Source organism: Astatotilapia calliptera, chromosome 11, assembly GCF_900246225.1.
Source record: "Astatotilapia calliptera chromosome 11, fAstCal1.2, whole genome shotgun sequence".
NCBI lineage: Eukaryota > Metazoa > Chordata > Actinopteri > Cichliformes > Cichlidae > Astatotilapia > Astatotilapia calliptera.
In genome coordinates this window covers 17,819,977-17,843,833 of record NC_039312.1, presented here as the reverse complement: position 1 = coordinate 17,843,833, position 23,857 = coordinate 17,819,977, and the positions used below count along the sequence as shown (strand labels likewise).

General features: G+C 39.6%; 1 protein-coding gene across 1 annotated transcript; it reads right to left on the bottom strand.

Annotated features, from left to right (window-relative positions):
* Positions 1 to 1,167: 1,167 nt before the first annotated feature.
* Positions 1,168 to 19,420, bottom strand: ankrd28b (ankyrin repeat domain 28b). Its single transcript, XM_026185923.1, has 28 exons — positions 19,209 to 19,420; positions 14,320 to 14,403; positions 13,752 to 13,830; positions 13,186 to 13,256; positions 12,887 to 13,087; positions 11,426 to 11,513; positions 11,042 to 11,184; positions 10,638 to 10,850; positions 9,885 to 9,963; positions 9,673 to 9,787; positions 9,387 to 9,469; positions 9,177 to 9,240; positions 9,019 to 9,087; positions 8,802 to 8,942; positions 8,510 to 8,621; positions 8,348 to 8,374; positions 7,151 to 7,225; positions 6,853 to 7,054; positions 6,673 to 6,760; positions 6,473 to 6,590; positions 4,922 to 5,141; positions 3,570 to 3,657; positions 3,399 to 3,482; positions 3,112 to 3,257; positions 2,892 to 2,974; positions 2,687 to 2,769; positions 2,449 to 2,540; positions 1,168 to 2,287 (listed from the first exon to the last, which is right to left on the bottom strand). The coding sequence occupies exons 1-28, from the start codon at positions 19,233 to 19,235 to the stop codon at positions 2,004 to 2,006; spliced, it is 3,159 nt and encodes a 1,052-aa protein (XP_026041708.1). The 5' UTR covers positions 19,236 to 19,420; the 3' UTR covers positions 1,168 to 2,003.
* Between the last annotated feature and the right edge of the window lie 4,437 nt (positions 19,421 to 23,857).

Here is a 23,857-nt window from a genome sequence, read left to right as displayed (position 1 = left end):
ATGCAGCTCTTTTCATTGGCTGCCAGTAACATTTCTACACCATAAAAACAGCAGTTGTATGATTTCTATATTCGTATGACAGAATAAAAAACAAAAGTATAACTAATAATAATTGAATGATGGTACACCAACAGGCCCCTGAACTGCTCACTGCCTCATCAGAAATAGTCTCAGTGGAAAGGTAGCTGTCAAAACGTCATTCTTAAAAGTGAGAAACAGTAAGAATAGACTGTGGTATGCCAAATTACACAAGAACTGGACTGTAAATCAGTAGCATAAGTCTTATAGAGTGATGAATCGTCATCAGTATTTACAGAGGTCAGGAGAAAGGTACAACAGTGTCTACAGCCACCTGTAAAACACAGTGTCTCTGTCATGGTCTGGTCCTGCATTTCTGACAGCGGTGTTTGGGATCTTGTCAAAACCGATGACATTATGAACACAGAAAAGTGACTTTCAAGCTCATTAGAATTATGCAAACTCTGTTTTTACCTTATATACGGTACTGTATTTCCATATGTTTTTGTACACTTGCACCCATTTTCCCAGCAAAACAAAGAAATGGAGATAGTTGCAATCAGAAATAAAGACAGCATTTAACAAAAAAATAAATCAAGTTCATCATTAAATAACTCATTTCTTTATTACTCATAAAATATACAGCAATCTCAGTACTGAAAGAATTCATTGGAACTTGAATTCACAGTCATTTTCCCTATATACATGCTAGTTTCTTTCCTCTTCAAGAAAAAAAGCAAGGAAAAGAAAAAAACACTTTTCCATACTAATGAAATTAGCGAATGTATTTTACATAATTCCAGTTAAAAGCATTTGTCAACAAACAAAACTGTGAATTCTTGAATCAGGGTACAATCGAGTGGTTTCTCTCTCTTTTTTTGAAGTTAAAGCAAGCAAAAGTCAATACTTTGACTAAGATAACAGCAAAAATATCATTTAGACAGAAGAAAAATCAAATGCCATCCTATCATTGGTTTACAGTGTTTCTCCTCGCAAAGCTCAGCCTAAATACCTCAGTAAGGGATCAGTGCTTCTCACAAATGTTTAAATACTTACCTAGTGTGCACCACTGTACTTTCACAGCTGCCTCTACAAACCCATCCTTTCTCAGTAACTAATGAAGGCACAAAATGAACACATAAAAAGGGACCAGAAGTACACAAATAATTTATTCTTCAAAGACTAAACCGCAATGGACAAGTCAATGTACAAAATTAAGGTTGCTCGACCTAATAATTAACCGGTGCACATATCAAATTTTTTGAAATTACTCAGATCATTAAAACCTGACTTTTTTTTGTTTTCCTCTAGAGGATAAGGAATTTAAGACATGAAAAATGGGTTTAATAAAAATTTGATCTCAAAAAATAAATGATCTTTTCCCCCAGTATGACTTTTACAGACTTGAAGGACAAGTGCATTCTGAAGGGTGTAGTGTGCGGATATAAACCCATGAACCCCCCCACCCCTCCAAACACACGCGCGCGCACACACACACACACACACACATTAACAGAAACAGCGAACCGCCGATGAACCCAAGCCTTCTCAGTCTCATTTGCACAGTTAAAACTGGGTTAAAATGTATCCATGTCTCTTGGTCCCTGTTGGTTTAGCTCTCTGTGATGTGCAACCACCAGTCTACAGCATGTTATTGCCTTAGAAAGGTTGCCGTCTACCAAACGAGTCCAGGTTTTAGCACTCAAGAAGTCCGTGTTGGTAAAGCAGTGGTCACTGAGGTCCAGTATTAGTTGAAAGGACACCTAGTGCTGGATGAGGTGGTGATGAGCGTTGGCCAGCCTGCTGAACCTCCTCCCTCACTTGCTCGCTCTCTGGTGGTGGTGGTGATGAAGGGGTGGGGTGGGGTGAGGGGGACTCTTAAGGCTCCTGTGGGGGCTTGTGTCTCATTCTGCCCTCCCAAACTCATGGTGGATGATTTTTAAGACACAGCGTGTGTTTATGCATTTATCACTTTCGCCCTTCCTTCAGTACGTCTCTGAATCAGAGTCGTTGAGCTCCTCGTCTTTGTAGAAGCCGTCGTGGTGGCTGATGTTGTTGAAGCTGCAGTATGAGCTGTGCTCGCCACGCAGCACGGGCAGGCTGTCGAAGGTGACGCTCTTAGAGGGGCTGGTAGTGTAATGGTTAATGGCACTGAATGGGAGGGTTGGTGCCGGGGTGCAGGGAGACACAGGCATCATGGTGGCCAGGATGAGGGCTAGGCAGTCTGCCACATCTTTGTTGGGGGCACAAGCCAAGGCGGGCGTGTAACCTGAGGAAATAACAACACAACAATATTTTATGCTCCATAAAATTAATGCAAAGAAAACATTTGCAGTCAGCTTCTAATCCTGCTGTGCCCAAGGATGCACACCAAAACCCAGAAGTAAGACAAAAATAATAATAATTTAAAAAAAACTACAGTGAATTTACCATTTTCATCAACTGCAAGGACACTGGCTCCCTTTGCAAGCAGCTCTTGCACTACCACAGTCAGGCCATTTCTTGCAGCCACGTGTAGAGGCCTTAAAAGACAAGATAAATCTTTGAAATCGGTGACAAGCTAGTCAACACTTACTAATTTGTTTTGTACATTTTGACATTAAGAATTCAGTTATTAACAATAATGCACTAACAAGCGAGGTACTAATATGATATGAGTGATACGTACGTCTGTAAGGCGGCATTAGTGGCATTTATGAGGTTTCTGTCTGTAATCTTCTCCAATATCAACAAGGCACTGGTTTCATGTCCCTATGGATGGGTATAAAAAGAGCCACACAGAGTGGTAAATGCTCATCCTTTCTCATATTTAAACACTTCGGCAAGACACTGTGCATACTAAGAGCACAGTGCCACCATATGGTACTACACACCTTACTGCAGGCCAGGTGTAGTGCAGTGTTCTTTGCAGCATCTTGTAGAGTGAGATCTGCTTTTGCACTGCTCACCAGCACCTCTAATGGTGACATGATCAAACACAGGAAAAACAAAATGAAGTTAATTCAATAAAGCACAGTTTATTAATTCAATCCTCCACTTGATTATTATGTCCCGCTGTGATATTTGCCAGGGATATAGTTAAAGCCTTCGTACCGACAGCGTTGGTCTGGCCGTTCTCAGCAGCCATCATGAGCGGTGTCTTCCCCACGGCGTCGACACTGTTGACCTGAGCGTTGTGGCTCAGCAGCAGCTGGAGACACTCCACGTGGTCGGTGAAGGCTGCGGCGTGGAGCGGGGTCCTGCACGTGCAACATCAAAGCAAAGCTCAGTATTTATTCATTGATATGACCCTTCACTTCCTTACGCTCGTTCCCAGAATCAGGTGCTTTACAATTCTATTCAGGCTTGAATTAATATTTTTCTTGTAACATCATACATGCCTGTTTTTACTGTCTTTGGAATTCACAATTGCAGGGCCCAGTGTGTCTATCAGCATCTCAGCAGCACCTTCGTTGTCATGGATCCTAAGGAATAAAAAACAGCACTATTTAATCTGGTAGATGCTCCGTCCTTACACAAATTGATCGAGAGAAAGCAGCTCTAGGTCTTACACAGCACAGTGGAGGGGGCTGAAAGAATTGCCATCAGCCTTGTGGAAAACCTCTTGCTCCAGCAAAACCTCCACACACGTATCGTGACCTGCAAGAATGAAAACATTAGCTAGTTACAGCATTAACATAGCAATAATGACCAGGATGTGTCAAAACTAGCCTAAGGGTGTGCATAAGAGACCTGTGCCAACGAGGAAGACTGTATTAGTCCCCCTATGAAATGCAAAGTTCGGGTCAAAAGCTTCCCAAGTGCCATTTTTAACAGAAAAACAGAAATTTCAACATAGCATTTCTTAACATACTAGTTTTCTTTAGAAAGCATGAAGGATTTCTATTTGTGCTGCATAATTATTTCACTTTTTTTGTTTTAACTGAGCCATAGCACGAATCACTGCCGTGGAATGATGTCCTTTAATTTACAAGCTTTGAGCAGCTTTGAGCACAGTACAAAAAAAACTTCAGCGAGAGTTTGAGTTTGAGAAAGCATAATACCAAAACCAAAACAAATCAGTTTAGACTTGAGGAAAAGAATTGTTGATGCTCACAAAGCAGAGGAAGGATATACAAAGTTATCACATCATTTCCAAGTACTGAGAACTGGAGTGAGAAGCATCAATAAGAAATTCAAAGAGAGCCACACAGGACAGAAAAAGTCTGGCAGAGGTAGGAAGCAAAAGATTTCAAAATCTCTGAAAAGGAAACTGGTGAGAGATGTGTCTAAAGACCCCTTAGCAACTGCCAAAACATGAGTGAATGTTTTAGCTAAGCTGGGAATTATACGCTCAGAAGAGAATCACTAGAACCATGCAAAGGAATGGACTGTGAGATTGCACACCAAGAAAAGCCAGACTGAAGTATGCTAAGGACAACTTGGAGAAAGAGTATGCATACTGGAAGTGTGTCCTTTGGTCAGATGAGACTAAATCAGAGCTCTCGGTCCACAGAGACACTGTTTGTGTTCGGGGTAAGAAGCATCACGGAGGCTAATAATTTTAACCGTCTTAGTTTTTGTGAAATCATTTAATCTCTGTGTGCAAAGTAAAATAATGTAGGCATCCAAAAAAAACAACTTGGATGCTTGAAAAAACTATAAAAGAAAAATTCCTTTCTTTGTTTAACAGCACCTGGGAAACACAAAATGTTTAAAGACGGGACTAATAATTCTGTCGCCATCTGTATGATGAGCAAGCAATAAACATGGAAAAGATGTGCTTGGCTATATTCCAACCACATTTACTTGGGTGCTTCATTATACTAATCTACTGCACTTAGTGGCAGGCTTGCATGTTCTAACCATCACATGTAAATGTCTTTATCTACACGGAATGTCATCAAAGCCCTCTTCTCTGTACCATTGTAGCAGGCCCAGTGCAGTGGGGTGTAGCCTTGGTTGTCTGTTAAGACAGGGAGTGTTTCCACTGATTGGGCAGCATGCAGAAGGCCTCCCAGTACCCCTATGTGTCCACACGCCGCTGCCAGGTGGATCGGTGTGCGCCCTTTACAGTCTCGCACCAGGAAGCTGGCGCTGTGCTGAAGCAAAGCTTCCACACATTCCTCATGGCCAGTCACCGCCTGAGAACAGAAAACAGGTTTTACCAATGACTGGCTTACATCCTGAATGACAACATACAATATGTAGAAAAAAAAAAAAACAAGGTTTCAGAGAAACCTCTCAGATACTCGCAGTACTACCCAGTTTTCACAATATTTCCTCCATGAGTGTTGCTTCTTTTTCTTTAAGTTGTTTATTGTACATTTTGAGGGTCTACGTTGGGTCACTGCACTATAGTAGAAGTCAGCCTCTTTTTACTTTCAGTATCTTGACTGCCTTTTGGGCATCCCAAAGCAGAATATTTCCACATCGATTCCTAACATGATGCCTACGTTGCCTTGATGGCAAGGTTTTCTTTTCAATATATGCTGGCATGTCTGTTGTCCAAATAGAGCATATTTGTGTAGAAAGCTGGCACAGTAGGAGTGTTGTAAAGTCATACTGGGTAGAGAGTTTTGCGTCTCAGACTGGAATTCAACTATCGACCTTTCGCTTGCCAACTAAATGTGTAAACCCATACATTATGGAAAATCACACAAGGTCCTTTATATAACTTACAAAAAATATTAGTACTAAAACATTCCAAAAAGCATAACATTAATGAATAAAGAAGATATACAAGCAATAGACAAAGAAAGCAAAAGTAAAAATGTAAGAAAACAACATGTAAAAGCCAGTCCATACTTTCCTGAAGTTCGTTTATTTATTTCTAAATGGGGAAATGATTGTGCTGATAGAATTGCGAGAGGAAGTTTGTTCCACAGAACTGGGCTAAAACAGTTTGCCATTTGTTTTAAGCCTGAACTGTAAAATATGTAACAGCAACTGATTCTGAAGGGTCTAGGGGTGGTATGAGGTATTAGGAGCTCTAACGTATCAAGTAGAGCCAAAATCTTGGGATTCTGAAGCAAATGGGAAGTTACTGTCGTTCTGTGAGTGATGTGTTCCCTGTGATTAGTGTGAATATACTTGCTGCTGTTTTGTACCAACTGTAGATACTGCCGCATCATTTAGGCATGTACACAATGACTTGCAACTATCTAATCAGGAGAAAATGAGGATGTTGACAAGCAATATTTCGAAAAGCGAGACTGGACTACATGTCTGACATGCTGGTTGGTTGGCAATAAGTGAAATGTGCCTTGCAACACAGTAAAAAACAAAAAACAAAACAAAAAAACTGTTGTGATTATTGTGTTGTTGCGATATTTGAAAGACACACTCATTCCACAAAGGCCAAGAAATACACATGTAAATTCTGATAGTGGTAGCAAGATTTAGGTATCCATACTGAAAACTGTGAATAAAGTTATGCACAGAAATATGAGTAAAAATAATGACATTTACTTACTCCTCTGTGCAGGGCTGTCCTGCCCCATTTGTCTTTGGCTTCTACATTGGCTCCTTTATTTAGCAGAGAATACACACAATCTGTGTGTCCACTCAGGACCGCAAGCATGAGAGGGGTTCTAGGAGATATGAGGCAATAATGTTAGCAATGACTTTAGAATAAGAATGGAAATAAAATAAAAAGATTTTCATTTAACTTACTGTCCATTCCCATCTTGAATGTCTACTGCACTTTGAAGATCAGCATTTCCAATGAGCAAACGTAAACACTCTGAGTGACCATTGGTAGCTGCGGGAAAGATTAACTTATTACTTATGTTGTATTTGGGTCTGAATTTTCAGGTTCAGGAAATTTTATTTGTAACTCCACGTCTAACATACCTGCAGCATGTATAGGTGTTCGCTTCAAGGTGTAATCTTTCACCAAGATGGAGGCTCCCTGGTTGATTAGGACATCCACACACTCCACATGCCCTTTGAAGGCAGCCAGGTCCAGGGGTGTGCGCCCTTGGCTGTTTCTCACATCCAGATCCAGCAGAGACTGCACCAGAACCTCCATAGCTTGATGGTGACCATGGTATGCCTGAAAGGTGGATTCCCCCATTATAAAGTTACTGCTGACGCTGGTGACATGTACTGCTCACCAGAAGGATAAAACCAAGTGTTTCAAATTACTCACAGCAAGATGCAGGGGGCTGACAGGGGCTCTGACATCCGCGTCGTTCAGGATGTCTGTCCCTGAGGTTTCCATTAGCTGAATAAGCCAAGACACACATGAGAACCTGATTCAGATATTGTTTCCTTTCCTACTGCATGACTCTGTGCCCTATTTTATATACATAAAAACTACAAAAAAATATGTCAAGCCTTGATTATACTCTGTTATAGACAGAGTTACAGACAGCTGGAGACATCACAGCAGAAAAGTCCTTCCTGTTATACGTCTTTGAAGTTTGGCTGAAATCTGTTGCTTGGGGCTTTTGTATTGTAATGAAAATGTTTCTGCAGATGAGTTTGGGCGATCACAAACGAACATCTGTAGGGACCCTTGTGCTCACTGACTAATGAAAAAAATTCCATCACTTGGACTCAACCAGACCCACAGGTCCAGAAAATAAGGCCTCAGTCATAGAGTTTTGTGGTACTTCTTGCTAGTTTTATGAAGAGACTCCTCAGTTGTGAGGCTTCTTCTCTTCTACGAACTCAAGAAATTAAATTTAAAAAAATCTATCAACTAAAGGGATAAAAACATCAAGGACACCAAAAAAAAACAGGTTACCATTCAACCGAGGGAGATAGTAGCCTGAACACTGAAATTTACCAGAAACCCACCATAAACTCTGAGTCCCACCACCCAGTGGAACACAAACTTAGGGTTATCAGAAGCTTACACAACTATACAGAAAACGTTCCCTCCAAGGTAAAAGAAAAAGGAACGCACACATTAACAGAGTACTTTTAGTTATCAGCAAAGAGGCATGAGACAAAATGTCAGACATTCACCAGGGGAGAACCAAGACGTCATCCAGAGAACACAGACGATTCAAGGAGGAGTAAAAGAAGTCATCTATGCCCAAACAGAACAACCATTTCAGAACAGGTGGTTGCCTAAAACACCAACTATAACACACTTTTGAGATCCTCTCCCAGGTGATTCACTCACTCACATGTTGAAATGTGCAACCCCAATAACGTAATAATGATGACAACAACTCTCTGGACTAAGTCCAAGGTGAAAGCACCACTAGGGGCTGAATAGCTCATAATCCCCATGATAGGATTCTTCACTGTTATAACTGAAGAATCCTCTCAGACAAGAGGTGAAATGTCTTCAAGAGCCTAAAAAGAAGAACTAAAGAACTAAAAATCAACTTACCACATCTAGGGGTGTTTCACTTGCAATCTGTTAAAGAACAGGAAAAAAACACAAACAAACAAAAAACAGGCAATTCTTTAAGCAGAATTCCACAAAACACAAATATGAAAACAGGGACATGGTGGCTGTTAAGTGTCATGTACTCTGGATTGAAGTTCTTACCAGCTCCAGACAAAGGCGATGTCCATACGCTGAGGCGTAGTGCACAGCATTGTAGCCCTGATTGTCCCGGATCCCTGGATTTGCATCATTTCTCAGTAAATATTCCAGGCACCTGCAGACACAACAAAAGCGCTGTAGTCAAGGAAACAACATGTTGGCTTCTAGTCCTAAACCACTACTCAGCATAATGGATAATGCAGGTGGTTATTTTTACTTTTATCTGTGAAAAACTACAAACATGAACCACCTCCCACACAACATCCACCATTTTTAATAGAGAGAATTTACTGACTTTCCATCTGTGTCAGACGCAGCGGCGTAGTGGAGAGGAGTGCAGCCCCGCTCGTCTAGGTCATTGACGCTGGCCCCAGACCCCACCAGAGCAAACAGGCACTGGTAGTTACAATTGGCAGCAGCGTAGTGCAGAGGGGTCCTGGAAAAGCAAACACAGCTCAGTTCCCTGTTCAAATTTGACTCTTGATCCAAATCCACCAATAAATACTACAAACCTGCCAAAGCTGTCCTTTCTGTTGAAGTCGGCCCCAGTGTTGAGGAGAAGATTTAGACATTCCAGGTTTCTGAGGGGTTAGACAGACAGATAGTCACTTGATTAAAAATTACACAATACTTTAATACTAAAGGCGATATTCAGCCATCGTGTACTGACCCTCCAGCAGCTGCAGCATGTAAACAGGTCCTCCCAAAGTCATCAGGAGTATCAATATCAAAGCCTGCACAGGATATATTATAAAATGTTTTACATTGCACATGATATATTTTTGTACTTTTTTTCCTGTCAGGAATTTCTAAACTACTTAAACGTGAGCTTTGTGTCACGTTGCACTGAAGGCTGTGACAGGGCATGAGTGCCGTTCACCTGAAGACAGGAGCTTTCTGCAGCAGTCAGAGAAGCCACTGAGAGCAGCTAAATGCAGTGGGAACATGCCATGGATTCCTCGTCTGAATGAAAAAACAAAAAACTTTGTATCATACAAACAGTACACAACAATGTTGCTAATGTGGGAATAAAAAAATGACTATTACTAGCACATTACCATTTATATGAGTTACACAACAGATACTACATGTGTGCTTTCAGAAGGAAGGCTCTTCAATATATGTTCTAAGACTTGACTGAAAAATCAACAGAAAGGCTCACGTACTTAGCTGTGTCAGCTCTGTTGGAGATGAGAGTGTTAATGAGGAGTTCGTGGCCGTATCGAGCGGCAATGTGTAGTGGTGTATTTCCGTTCTTGTCTTCACAGTCAATCTCCGCACCTTTAGGGGGAAAAAACAAAAATCAAAGCAAGCATTTAGCCTCTGTTACACTAAAAAGCAGTTTTTGCTTCTGGGTCCAGCATGAGAAACAGCTCACCTTTCTCAATGATTGCTTGAGACCTCGAGAACCTCCCATGGATCGCTGTCATGTGGAGTGGAGTCTTCCCATCTTTACTCTGAATTGAAACAAAAACTTATTATCTGACAAGTTATGCCTTTTTACAGTAAAGTTTAATCCCCAAGTCAATCAGCTTCCCTCATACAATGAGAAGACCTATCACATGTAGGAAGCAGGCACAATAATACACGTTTACACACAAGGAAGCAAGACGTTAGGGCTGTGCGATTTTATACGCTATCGTTTAATTTGTGGTGTCGCATTTTTTCATTGTTTGGATGGCCACCAAGTGAATGCAGGTACAGAAAATACCAGCATGGCCAGCGAAGATGAGGCAGAACCAGGTAACTCCAAACAGAAATACTAAACTAGGGGCTACCTCTGTAGCATGGAAATGGTTTGGTTATGAAAAGTCTGACACAGACCAGAAAACTGTACTATGCAAATTATGCCGCAAACCGGTCCCCAGCACAAACTCACACACGACAAACCTCTACCACCTACGCAAGAATCATGTGAAAGAGTATGGAGAGAGTTTACGGATGGGAGGCCAAAAGGAGCCGTCAGGTGCTCAAAATAAACCTTAGACTCAAAGGTTACAACAGGCTTTTCCCCGCAGCATGCCATGTAATAAATACTCACAAAGAAAATGGTGGTCGTTACAAGTTATATCTAAAAATATATGTAAATACTTAGTTGTTTAATAACAAGCTTTGCCTGGTTTTTACTCACTTTAATGTTGACATCTGCCCCATTGCAAACCAGAAGCTCCAGGCAGAGTGCTCCGTGACGCGAGGCGGCGGTGAAATGCAGAGGGGCAAAGCCCTTCTCGTTCACCTGGTTGACGTTGGCTCCACAGTCTATGAGCTCGTTCACAACCACATCTTGCCCGTTGTAACAGGCCACGTGGAGGGGTGTGTTGCCATATGCATTGGGCTCATTGATCTAGAAAGTCAGGAAAACAGCAGGCAATTAAAACAATTAGAATAAAGTGCTACAAATAAAAGAACAGTTACAGTTAGAACAGTTGTAACACACAATTTAGAGACACCACTGAAAAATATCTCTCCTGTTGAGCTCATACAGTATAGCAGTGTCTACAGTGCGATGGCAAAAAGCTTGTGGGTGGAACCTACATCCACCCCCAAGTCCAGGAGGTATTTAACAACGCTGATCATTCCACTAGAGGCTGCCGCATGTAGGGGGGTGTAAGATTTCTTATCTTTGCAGGCCACCTCAGCTCCATGTGATGCCAGCAGCTTCACCACTTCTATGTGTCCTGAAGATAAAAAGAGATTTAATTACATAATGCTTACACAAAGATATTAGACATGTTTTTTGTTCATATGGCATCTACTCTAATGTAAACATTTAAAAACATTTTAACAGATGATTTTTATTCAAATAAAATTCTGCCATTTAAGTTAATATTGACCACAAGAAGAAAGGAATGTCTAAAGTTGCATAAAAATGAACAAATACCAAAACGTAAAAATCTCTATGGCTGCATTATTTTTTACCCATGTAGGCGGCCCAGTGTATCGCACGGCGGTCCTTCTTGTCAAAAGCATTGATGTTGGCCCCTCTGGAGAGCAAGAGTCTCACCATCTAAAAGTAGCAAAAAAAAACAAAAAAAACAAACAGGGGATGAGAAAAAACATCAGGGGACGCTGCAACATCAACCTACCTATCTACCATTTGCAATAAATGTGGCAACTTATATACACTGCATGCAGTGTTTACATATTAGACATACGAGTTCAGTGACTTTATCTTAGCGCTCTTGGATCAATTGTCTTGTCAATGTATGCGTATCTTCACTTTAATATAACAGAAATTATTTGAACCTGCAGGGGTTTCTAAAGTTATTTTTTAACTTGCTGAGCAAACATGAGTGGTGAAACCTTGTCACCCTTTTGCACAGATTCTGTGCAGGTATGCCAACCGAACAAATATAATTAAGATTAAACAAGAAAACATGCATTTCCAAATATCCTGTCTTGTACAGCCAGTAGTGTGGCATTCTTCTCTTGGAGCATACCTCCATAGACTCACCTTTTTCATATTTATATGCTTAACTTGAATCCACTGTATACCTAAAAGATGCTCCAAATAGCTTGTATGCACTTGCATTCATTTGCATGAATTTTTGATAATTCACTTTTAAGATAGCTAATTTGCATGCAAGTACAAGATTACAATGGGTAATTTGCATCCAGACACATGATTGGTCAAGCACTATCTGTGCATCCAGCACCCTTAAGTATGCGACCACAATTTATGACTGCATGCAGAGAGCCCACTCAGTCTTAAGCCATGTCTGAAAATGCAGTTTGTGCTCTTTAATTCAATGTAGCTGGCTCATTAAACATTGAAAAGCTGCCCTCTTTAACTTAAGAGGGTGCCCTGATGTCAGGAAGCATTTGGATGACTGGACCAGATTTTGCGCAACTGAATCCGGGATCAAACGGTCGGGTCGGTTAGTCATGCGCTACTAAAATTCAGAAGACCTATATGTGGATGTTGCTTGTCTCAACTAACACTTGTTAAATGGGCAAATAATGTGACCATTATTCTGCACTGCATGGCAGAGTGCCCACCAGTGTTTAATCATTCTTGAGGCAAGCAGAAACACTTCTTAGAAAGAGATCGGGAACTTCTAATAACAGTCAGGTAAACACACCCAGTAATGCTAGCATACTCTGACAGTTTGCCAGCAAAAACAATCTATGTAGCACACAGCAATTTAAATCAATCAATATGAGGATTACTGAAGAGGTTATACTCAAAGACATTGCACACTTTACAACCACAAAACCTCACCAACCCTCTACATTAACACTCTGCTCCTTAAGAAAGCTGATACCAAACGTTCAGCTGCTATTTCAATTCATTAACGCGCAACCACATCGATTCCAAAGATGTTAAAGTGCCTCCTTAAGCACAGTTTAATCTAACAATGTCTTAGGGTTTAAATTTACCTCCAGATGACCGCTGAAGGCTGCATGGTGCAGCGCGGTGCGGCCTGCTCTGTCTGACACATTCACATTGCTGAGTAGTGGCACTAGGGCTTCGGCGCAGCGGACCGCCTTATTGGCGGCGGCGATGTGAAGTGGCGTCTGCCAGTTTTTGTCTCGGGCATTTACATCAGCCGAGTGTTTCAGCAACACCTGGACAGCATCCTGTGAAGAAAAAACAACAAGTAGGTTTACATTGTTTGGATATGCAAACCTGTGTCTTGTAGTGTGTATGACAGAGAACAAAGGGAAAATTCACATACCTCACTGCAGGAGGCCACAGCTCGGTGCAGGGGAGTGAGCCACTTGTTATCTTTGGCATTTACTCTTGCACCTAGAAGTGAAGAAGCAAAGGCTATTTAAACTCATATGGTTTTGCTGCATATGGTGCAACGTTTCGACAAGAAGGTATTCAACAGTTTTTGAAGAGACTAAATTAGAAAAGTTCAGAAAAGGCTGAAAGAGGTGTAGAGACATTTCAAATATCTCATCATACTGTATGCAGAGGAATGATTGCTTGTATTCCACTTTGCTATTAAAAGGTGCCATTATGTACACACACACACACACACACACACACACACACACACACACACACAGCAGTATGTCATGTGCTCCCAGCATTAGGAAGATAATTATAGGCACATCTATAATATTTCTAATATTTCACATTTTAAGAGCATGACTTATTTTCTCTGATTAAAAACTGTTAGATAATCTCTCCAGACACCTGTGAAACTCTCATTTCTACAATCCAAAATTCACCCAGTATTTGTGGCTTCAAGCACTTTCTTGTGATCATTGCATTAATACTAAGAAGAAAACATACCAGATAGAATCAACAGCTCTATAATTTCTGCATCTCCGAGATAGGCGGCAGCATGCAATGGAGTTCGCTTCTCATTGTCCTGTATTAAGTGAACAGGAAGAAACTGCTGAGATTACAGAGAAACAAAACAACTTGCAGTAAACACTGCAATCTGTCTCTTCATTACATGTGCATTGGTCTGGTGTAGCAATACAAAAACACATTTTCCTTAACATTTGCAACACTGTAGTGTTAACAGGAACAAATATTTACACAAACACCACATTGTGGTTTTAACAAATTAATAAAAATAAAAATAAAGAAAAGCCTTGCAGTGAAGGACGAGCGAGTACAAAACAGCCTTATTTTGAAACAAACACCACCACTTGAATATGTAATATTGACGAGGAATGCAGTAAAGAAAAAAAAAAAAAAAAGAGGCAGGTCATGCAGTGCTGTTCTGTATGCTACAATATCTGTAAGAAAGAGCTGCACGAGGCCTTTCAAGGACAACTGCACATTAGGCCCCCCCCAAAAATAACAATAATATGAGGAAACAGATGCAGATATTTGTAACTGTTGGGCTTACCTGTGCATTCACATCTTCTTTTTTGAATATAAGCGAACGTACTTCATCAGGATCTACATTGAAAATAGCTTTCAGCAAAGGAGGCTGTAAAAGAAAGAAAAAAAAAAGCACACAATAAATAAAAAGGACAAAATTATCATGATTTTGATACTTTTCTTTGTGGACATGTAACACCATCTCAGCTTCCATCACTACAATTTGCATACAGAGCAAACCCAATGAACTGCGAGTAACAATCTTGTCTGTCTGACGGGTATTGTTGAAATCTGAGAAAACCAATAATCCGCCAAACTTAAACTTAAGGACTTCAGCATGCTTGCAACACAGGACATACACAACACTCATCTGAAGACCAAATATTGGCATTCAACAAAGCACAAATGAAAGCAATGTAAAAGAGCATTATTCTTTGGGAGAAAGAGAACAAACAATGAAACGATGACTCCGCATGTCACAGACTGCCAAGGCCACTTTTTAAACACCGTTCTGCACTTTCTGTCTGTTGATAAGTAAACATGCCATGTTAGCAGAGATAAACATCGCAGTTTTTGAATGAAGACATTAAAAAAGACAGACCCAGACCTTGTACTCAAAATGAGAACTGTGCTGCTTACTTTCACACAGCCAGGAATCAAAAACAGGAAAAAAAATAAAAGTACACAGCTCCTCTCATTCACCACATCCAACATGATCACAAGAGCAAGTTTTGGCATAAAAATGAACCAAAGTTCTTTGAGAAATCTCTCTTGTTGATCATCGTGTAGACAGAGTGCTAGCAGTGTGTTTTTCAACATGAGTGTATAATGGAATTTTTTCCATCATAACACTTGGGATGTTTCTAAAAAGTGACAAAACATGTGAACACAATAAATTTCAACCTAATAGACATGTTGGCCATTGAATTGGCAACACCTTATAAAAATAAATTGCTGCTATGCTCATTTTCTCAGTTTCATACTGATGACTCCTCACTTGTCCAGTTATGTATAAACACTTGCTATGTGTACATAGGCTTTAAAAACATTTTTGCTTATGCTTAAAAAACTGCTATACCCTTCACATTTTATACATATTAATAATTGCACAAATGCTTTAATATAATTTATACTATGCCTTCTACATAATAAAGTTATGAATAATAAAACTGACTTTGACTTGAAGAACTGGCAGTGTTGTGTATCTTTCTATGACTTCAGTGCAAGCCAAACTCTAAATGCCAAACTCAGCATTTAGAGTTTGCCACACCATAAATGACAGAACTGAGTCTTGAATGCAGCGTTACAATATTCCCTTCATGTTGGATAACACTTTCTGATGCTAGCTTCAGTCTTTTTATGTTTTTTGAAAGAGTCAACCACTCCTGTAATTTTAGACAGACGAAATGCTTGCAATGCTCAAATAAAATCATTGAAAAAACAAAAGAATAACCCAAAAAACAAAAACAAATCCTAGGTAAGTAATATGACTAAAATATATCATTTATGTTTAGCAACACTGGATCGCTTTAAAACCAGAGCAAAGATTTTGGAAACACTGGAGTCTTTGATCAGGATGTTTTCATCTGCATGCCCTGTAGCAAGAGGCTGGGTTGGACAGGGACAACAGTGGAGAGGAGGAGATCCCTTCCAGGCAGAGCATTCCTGACATTTTAAAGTGTTACAGCTGAACCCCCAATTAAAAACTATATTCCTAAGAAATACACTATAAGTGAGAAATCTTAACCTGAATGAATAAGACAGCATATATGCAAAACAAAATGCATGAACAAGAAGTGGCCGAGAGAAGGAAACTGCTTTTAAAATAATCTGCTGCCTGCATCATGAAACATTGCGTTATCTACTAGTGACGTGCGATGCCACTGATTTCCTTTCTGATCAGCTACCAAGTAAAATTCAGACTGGTATTGGTGATTGTGATCCAATACAGACACTTTGTACAAAAACTTAATGTGTTTAGAAAATCCAAAGTATTGTCTTTCAAAATATACCTTCATAATGGATACATGACATCAGACTTCTTGCTCTTATCATTCAATTATGAAGAATTATATATAAGAAAAAAAGCAAAAAAAGGCAAAAAAAAAAAAGCCTGAAAATTCAATGCCTACATTTTAAAAGGATTCAATTAACAATTAAAAACATATATGACTGATTTAAAATAATAATAAAGCTGAGAAACATTTCCTAGATACATGTTATTATCTATCTTATGTATGTTTGAATTGTATTTTTAGTGTTACACATCACCAACAGCTCCACATTTTCCCTCTCTGTACCTGGAAAGTATCTGCCTGTAGCACCAAAGGACTTCCTAGCAGCACCTGTCCCTCACCTCTTCTTCAGTTAGCCTCATCATAAACTCATCATCATATTCCGTGTAATGATTTACTTTTGTGTCACAAACCACGTCTTGGCTGTTTGTGGAGCTGAAACGGCTCCACGCATGACTCTGCTTACGATCATCACCTGAGCGAGCGATGCATTTATACAGCTGTATTTCGCATCACTATGACAAGCGGAAGGAGGAGTAGTTCCTACAAATCATTTAGAAAATCCTAATAATATAGTTACTTTCCACTGTGTTCCTGTTAATCATAAACTCCTAATTTACCCCAAATTAATAAAATATTGATATTTTAATATGAGCATGGATTCTAGAACATAAATATCTGGTATTGACAGAATCAATACTTTAGTATCGATCCTCACACCACTATTATGTACTCATAACCTTTACGTGCCTGAAATAGATTTTGGCTTAAAATAACTCAAAACATACCAAATAAGTCTACTAGCTGAGAGAAAACAAAAACACTGAACTTAATGACTCCTCTCTTTGCTTTCCATTGTACAGGTAAAATGATGCAATATACAGGGTACATGCATTCATTAGTATTCAATCATTCAACTTAGCAGGCTGCCCAGCTATTCAATTAGGTTAATGTGCATGCATGCAGTTTGTATGTGCAAAAGACATTTGGTTTATGAAAGTGCATCTTCAGCAACCCACTTTAAAACATTAATCAAGCACAACTACGTATACTTGCAATCATCTGGTTTTGCAGTACTACTTCCTGATGCCTTTTAGTGACTCATGCTTCATGAAGTTAAATACAGAACCAAGAATTTATACCTCTACCTGACAGAAAAGATATACAATAAAGTAAGGGAAATTGCTGAGTTTACTTCATATAAGCCAAATGTCAAACATTGTAAGGGTCATTGTTGTTATTTCATTTTTTTTTTTTTAAATCTATCAAGGTCACCCTGCTATGGATAAGCCCTCAACAGCTATTCAACACATATGCGGTGCCATGGGTGGATTATTCCCAGCGACATATTGAAGCAATCACGACATTACAAACTTGTACAACCACGACTGCCATCTCAAAAGCGAGCAAGCAAGCAGCATACAGTGGCTTTTTCTTTCTTTTTTTTTTTTTTAAACACAAGGACAATGAACTCGTTTAGTTATTATAATGCCCATGAATGTCTGCAGGGCACAAAGCAGGTTAGAGTTACTGGGGACAAATTCAGCCAACAAGCAGACTCTTGTGGTTCGAACACTATTTGCGCCATGTTAAAAACAAAAAAGAAGGACAGATCTGCATTTTGTTGTTTTCAGTTCTCCGTGTCCTGCATGAGTGGTGGTGGTGTAGGAGATTTTCTATGCTCTTCTCTCACTGCTGGACTGTGTGCCTCCTCTCCTCATACAAGCCAAGCTAGTTAATACCATCACCATGGAGACAGCTCTTTGGCAACTTCCACCGGCTCACAGGAGCCCAGATCATTCAAGCACACACAGACCATAAAAGACACATGCGCGTACATATGTCACAGAATAGCAGGCATGTGCAAAACAAAACCCTTAAAATGATAACACTGAGCTATTCTGGTTTTCACGAAGTAGGTGTCAAGTGTTTTTTTTTGCAGAGTTTAAAATGACACGTCTACTGTCACACTGCCATTGCCCTCATATATTAAAGCATTACACAGCAGTTTACCTGCATTTTTCCCCAGTAACGCGGTACACATGGGTATAGAGTATGCGAATACTAGCTAATAGAAACTGTCTTGTTTTATATATTTTTGAGTTTTTCTATAAGGGCACACACTAAAGAGGTCTGATTACAGGCATAGCTTAACTGTAACAGTGTTATAAATCCTCTTGAACACAATAAAGTCACCAAACTAGCACAAAGCTCCGCTCAGATCCAATCACTCCATTATCCTGCCCCACTGTGACACCAAATAACATAGTTTGGTGAATCAGTGAACAAAAACTATATCGTTATTTAAGGGTTTTCTAAACCTACAGCTGCCACAAACATCACTAGTTGGTTTTGCTAACATAAATATAACCACAAACGTTTAGCTGTCACAGTAATGTCACAATCAACAGATCGCTTTGGCTGTCATGACAATAATCTCACTGTAACAGCAACAGAGAGGAAATTATTGTTTATCAATAACGCTAGAATTGCTCGTAAGCGACTGCACAAACACAATTTAGCATTGTTGTCTCACAATATGCTAACTAGTCACTTCACAAGTGAGTCGCTGGATGCATTTCACGCAGGCTCGGGCTAATTGCTGGAAATAAATACAACATCATTAGCTGCTTTTTAACTCAACAGCCATTTAAGTACATGTCGGAGTGCAAACGTGATGGGAACAACAACGGGGCTTCGAATGTTACACGCAGTACTTCAGCCAGCTTTCACCTCATCGAGGACAATTCAAATTCTAGATTAAGGAAATGCTTCCGTTTCAGAGTCAGGCTCGAAAGACTCGAATTACATTGCGCTGGCGAGCGCTGAAATCGAGGCTAACATTAGCCGGCCACTTGCTCAAACTTACGGTAAACCTCTAACACCAGCCATTACTTACCTGGTCTCGAATTTTGAGAACCACCATATTTGTGGTATTTTAACAGCTCTCATGCAGGTTCATAAAGGAATACTTGTCTCCTTCCGAACAGCAGCGTGTGATCTCGGTTGCTTCTGCCGCTGGTTTTGCTGGAGGCCTAGCGTGACTCTAGCTTAGCTCGCTCGCTAGCTAGCTTCCTAACCTGATGGCATGAAAGCGAGAGGAGTAGCGGAAACTCCATAACATTGCCGCCACCATATTTCACCTCGCCGAAAAGACGCAATCCGATAGGCTAAGAGCGCTCTAGATGTCAGTAAGGGAATCGCTGATTGGTTGTTGCCAGCTGCATTCTGTAACAGCACAGACGCACTTTGTTGAATATTGCACTGCCCTCAGCGCTTATAAGTGTAGATATTTTCTATAAGGAGCAATTTTAAACTCTATATTCCACGTGACATTTATTAACATTGTAATTTACCCATGGTGCACTGCTCTGAATAACGTGGTTTTGAGAACAGCTGAATGTTTTTCTATTTACTAACTGTGACTCATCCTGAAGTTGCACAAGTGCGACAACCATGCAACCGCTGCAGCAACTCCATGGATGCCACTGGGAGTCAAGTGTTGACAGCAGTAATACGAGTTCTCCGGGCTGACGGGGGCCTCCTGGAAACTTTTTTTTTTTTTAAAGGTAAGCAAACACACAACACAAACACAAAACAGTACTATCTATTTATTTTACGGCGACAACAGTAAAATAGATCTGAAATTTATTAAAACTGACTTATTAAAACTGTGAATTACTGGCGGTCCTAAAATGCGAAATGGGTTTCAGGTCTACTGATCCAACACCGAAATTTGATGAAATACGGCCACCTAGTGACTTCCCTTTTAACTACAAGCAGTGGAACTCTTTTAGCTTATGGCAATCAATTTAAAACAATATTTTATTTTATGTATGTGTTTTGGTGGTGGGGAGTGATTTGTGATTTAAATATTATTTTTTGTCGGCTGCCCTTCTTTTGCATTAGTTAAAAATATTCAGAGCACCCCTATTCATGTACAAGTGTTACTGATCCTAGAGCTTTAACAGGATTAGACAACAAAATCCTTTTACACAAAACAAGTCTCTGCATCATTAATCCTGAAGACAAGGCTGCCTTTTTTGTTTTGTTTTGTTTTTTACATTTGAATCATTTGTGGAATGCAACATTTACATCATTTCCTCTTTTCCGGTAGGACACTACAGACAGGACTAACAGGAATGACAGGAAGCACAAAACAAAAGGGCAGGGATGCAAAAGTTGTCTCTTTATGGTGTCCTTACTGACTCTGTGGTTCTGTCATAGAGGCGAGGATAGCTCTAGGCATTTCTGGTAGAGTCAATAGTTCACAGAGTACATAGCATTTCAAGAATAGCAGAATGAAGAGGAGTTTCTATCTGCTAGCAAGCAGGGCATCAAACGCCCTGATGGCACCATATGTAATAGTCATTATGATGTGCATTAATGCAACACGTGTGGTGGTGTTCTAATAAAATAGTGTTATGTGTTACATGCAATGTTGTATTGTGTAAATGACTGTCACTGCAAGTAAGGCACCTAATCTAATTATATTTCATGTATTAATAATAACAATAAATACTAATTCTAATTCATAGTATTCTACAACAGTAAAAGATTAATAACACTTGTACTGATTATAAAGTGCAATTGTTCTTTGTGAGAAAATCGTGTCATTAATATGCTTTTAGTGCAACTCTTTCACTATTCAGGCATTTGCCTAGAGGTGTAAGAGGTCATAGTGTTTACTATCCAACCAATCCATTAGGACTTCAAAAAAAAAAAAAGCGGCATGGCACAGCCAGTTAGTGATGAAGGTAGCAGGGCTTTGGTGAAAGAATGGGGGCTATGTTCACTGACTTTTGGGGGTAGTTTCACATTTCAGTGCAGTGGATTTACAGGTTGGGGGAGATGGAAAAAAAACACCGTTGCAGCTATGTGGATGATTTTGGATATAGACTGGTCACCTTTGCTTGGGGTAATCCTCCTGGATCTGTCTCTAAGCCCTCCCAAAGGCCAAAGTATCCCCAGTGGGGGTACTTTCTCACTGCCAGGGCTGTGACGGAGGGGAGGTTCCCACCAACTCAATTAGGAAGAGAAGAAACACAGTAAAAGCATAAATGAAGAAAACAGATGCTTACACACATACCTCCCCAATTTCCAGCATGCTTTAAAAACTGCCCCCTGACCTTGTATTTACATTCTTCTTGTTTACAGGACCCCTTGTGGGGCATGCTTGTAAAAGAGACGGCCACAGAACGAAGGATATATACTACAAAAAATATAAAATAACCTAATAACCTTGAGCTTTTGATATGGAATAAAAAATTTTAACTATGTTCTTATATTAAAGTAGATGCATAACCTAAACAGTAGAAACATTTATTGAAGGTTTGAAGGAATATTTTAAACCATAGCTTGAGACAATATGTATAATGTCATTTTTTCAAGGTTCAATTAAGATTTTTCTGCTTCTGAGCTAGATTTCCAGTTTTACAAGATGACTCTATTCACTAAAACCCACCGAACGTATATCATCATATACCTTTTTGTCATAAATATGAGAGAACCAGTAGAATAAATCCTCTCAGTACTTATGTCAGATGGGACTGTTATAAAAAATCTTTTTAAGTATACATATCTCTCTTGGTTTTTCCAGACTGGTAGATATCAGTATCTTTGTTTCTAATTTGTTCTTGAGTTTCTTTAGATTGTGGCATGATGTGTTGCATTTTAAGATCTTTTTGATCTCTACTTTGTCAGACAGGTCCTATTTAAGTGTTTTCTTGATGCAATACGTCTGGCAGTAATTGGGCTTGTGTAATTGAACTTGGCTTTGCAAAAAATCTGGTAAATCACAGCCAATTTCTGATTTAACAAGTGTGGGCAATTCCCTTTTCACACTGGGCCAGGTAGGTTTGCATAGCTTCTTTCCCTCAATAACTGAAAGCATAATTTTAGAAAGGCATTTTCTCAGGATATCAGAAACATGTACATGTTCATATTGTGTACATATATGAACTATTGGGAATAAATAATTTTTCATTGCTATGCGTTTTTATTAATAAGTGTTATAAAGTTATATAGTGTAGTATTAAGTGGACACAGCCCTGAAAATAAAGGTATGAGACCATGTGTCCTTGGGGAGTAGAAAGCTGCAGACTCTTGCTCACGCTTGTCTGGGAAAAAGTAGATAAGAGGAGACCATCTCTAGTGGAAAGTTACTGAGACACTGTTGTTTAGACTAGAATGAGAGAGCTTCTGTAATAAAACTGTTATAGGCACACTGCCATTTTGAGATCCGCGGCAGCGTGTCATGCAGGACGCATCTCCCTTCTAGAAGTAATAAAGTGTTAAATGGTCTACTGATCAGTGTTTTGTCTTCCATTGGAGGCCTCTGAGGAATCAAAGGAACTCGGTGAAGTGTTGATATTAACGGTGCAAATACTTTTTCACAGCGCTGCATTTTTCCCCAAGTAGTTCAAATGCAGAAATTCTGATTGGTTGTATATATACATACCTGTGAAGACAAAGCTCACATAATATTGCTGTCAAATGACACGGTCTTTAGAGGCCAGATGCGAGCTCTGGGGTCCCTTGCAGAGACACAGGCAAGCTGCAGGATCATGCCTCAGATGCACTGATATTTGGCTGTGCCCCTGCCTCTCCAGATGTCAGGATGAGAGATAGCACACAGCTGGACAGTAGGGATTCTGGGATGAAAGTGGTGTCACCCACTGGGCCAGTCCCAGCTGCTGGAGGAAAGTGACAAGATCGGAAGAGATTTCATCTCCCTGTTTCCCACCACTGTTCTTGGAATGCTGATATAGACCCAAAGCTTAGATTTTCAACAAGTTATACACCGTCTTCTTAATGTTTGTAAAGAAGAGAGCTCAGCAAAACCTTAAATGAATTAAAGTAGCATTGATTTCATGAACAAGACCAAACTGGAGACATATAAACATCTGAGCAGTGATGTGGGAAAAAAAAAGTGAAAACAGATGATCTGGGGTTTGTTCTCTTAAAAGGAGGACATTTATCCGTGGGTCTGAACAGTAAAATAAGGCAAGCTACTGAAGAATGCTTTGAAGTGACAAATAAAAATGTGAGTCCACGGACAGCTGCAGATTTATAACGGTGACAAATCTGCATATAATTTCTGCTAATCACATAATCAGTGAGGCATTGTTCCTGCCTGAGATAAAAGCATCTCCTTTTTACCAAATGGCAATCAGAAGGGGGGGATGCAAAGCTTCATTGTTCTTTCATGACTTTGAAGCAAGGGAAGGAGCACAGTGACAGTGACTGAGAGCATGCTTTAAAAAAAATAAAATAAAATGACAATGCGAACTTGTCTGACAACCTATGGAACGCCAGGACTGCCATAATGAATTAATTAAATACACCATTAAATAATTAATTAAATGTGTCAATAATTAATTAAAATTGGAATTAATTAATTAAATAAATAGTTATGACACATGTAATTAATTAATTATTGACACATTTAATTAATTATTTATGTATTTCACATTTTAATTAATTATTGACACATTTAATTAATTAATTATTGACACATTTAATTAATTATTTATGTATTTCACATTT

What these genes read in the sequence shown, in the direction of transcription:
- ankrd28b (XM_026185923.1), bottom strand. Translation starts at nt 19,235, where the DNA reads ATGGTGGTTCTCAAAATTCGAGACCAG. An exon ending in CCTTCAGCGGTCATCTGGAG is followed by an intron (nt 11,514 to 12,886) that starts GTAAATTTAAAC and finishes TGCTACTTTTAG; the next exon opens with ATGGTGAGACTCTTGCTCTC. An exon ending in TCCAAAGACAGTAAAAACAG is followed by an intron (nt 3,258 to 3,398) that starts GCATGTATGATG and finishes TTGCACGTGCAG; the next exon opens with GACCCCGCTCCACGCCGCAG.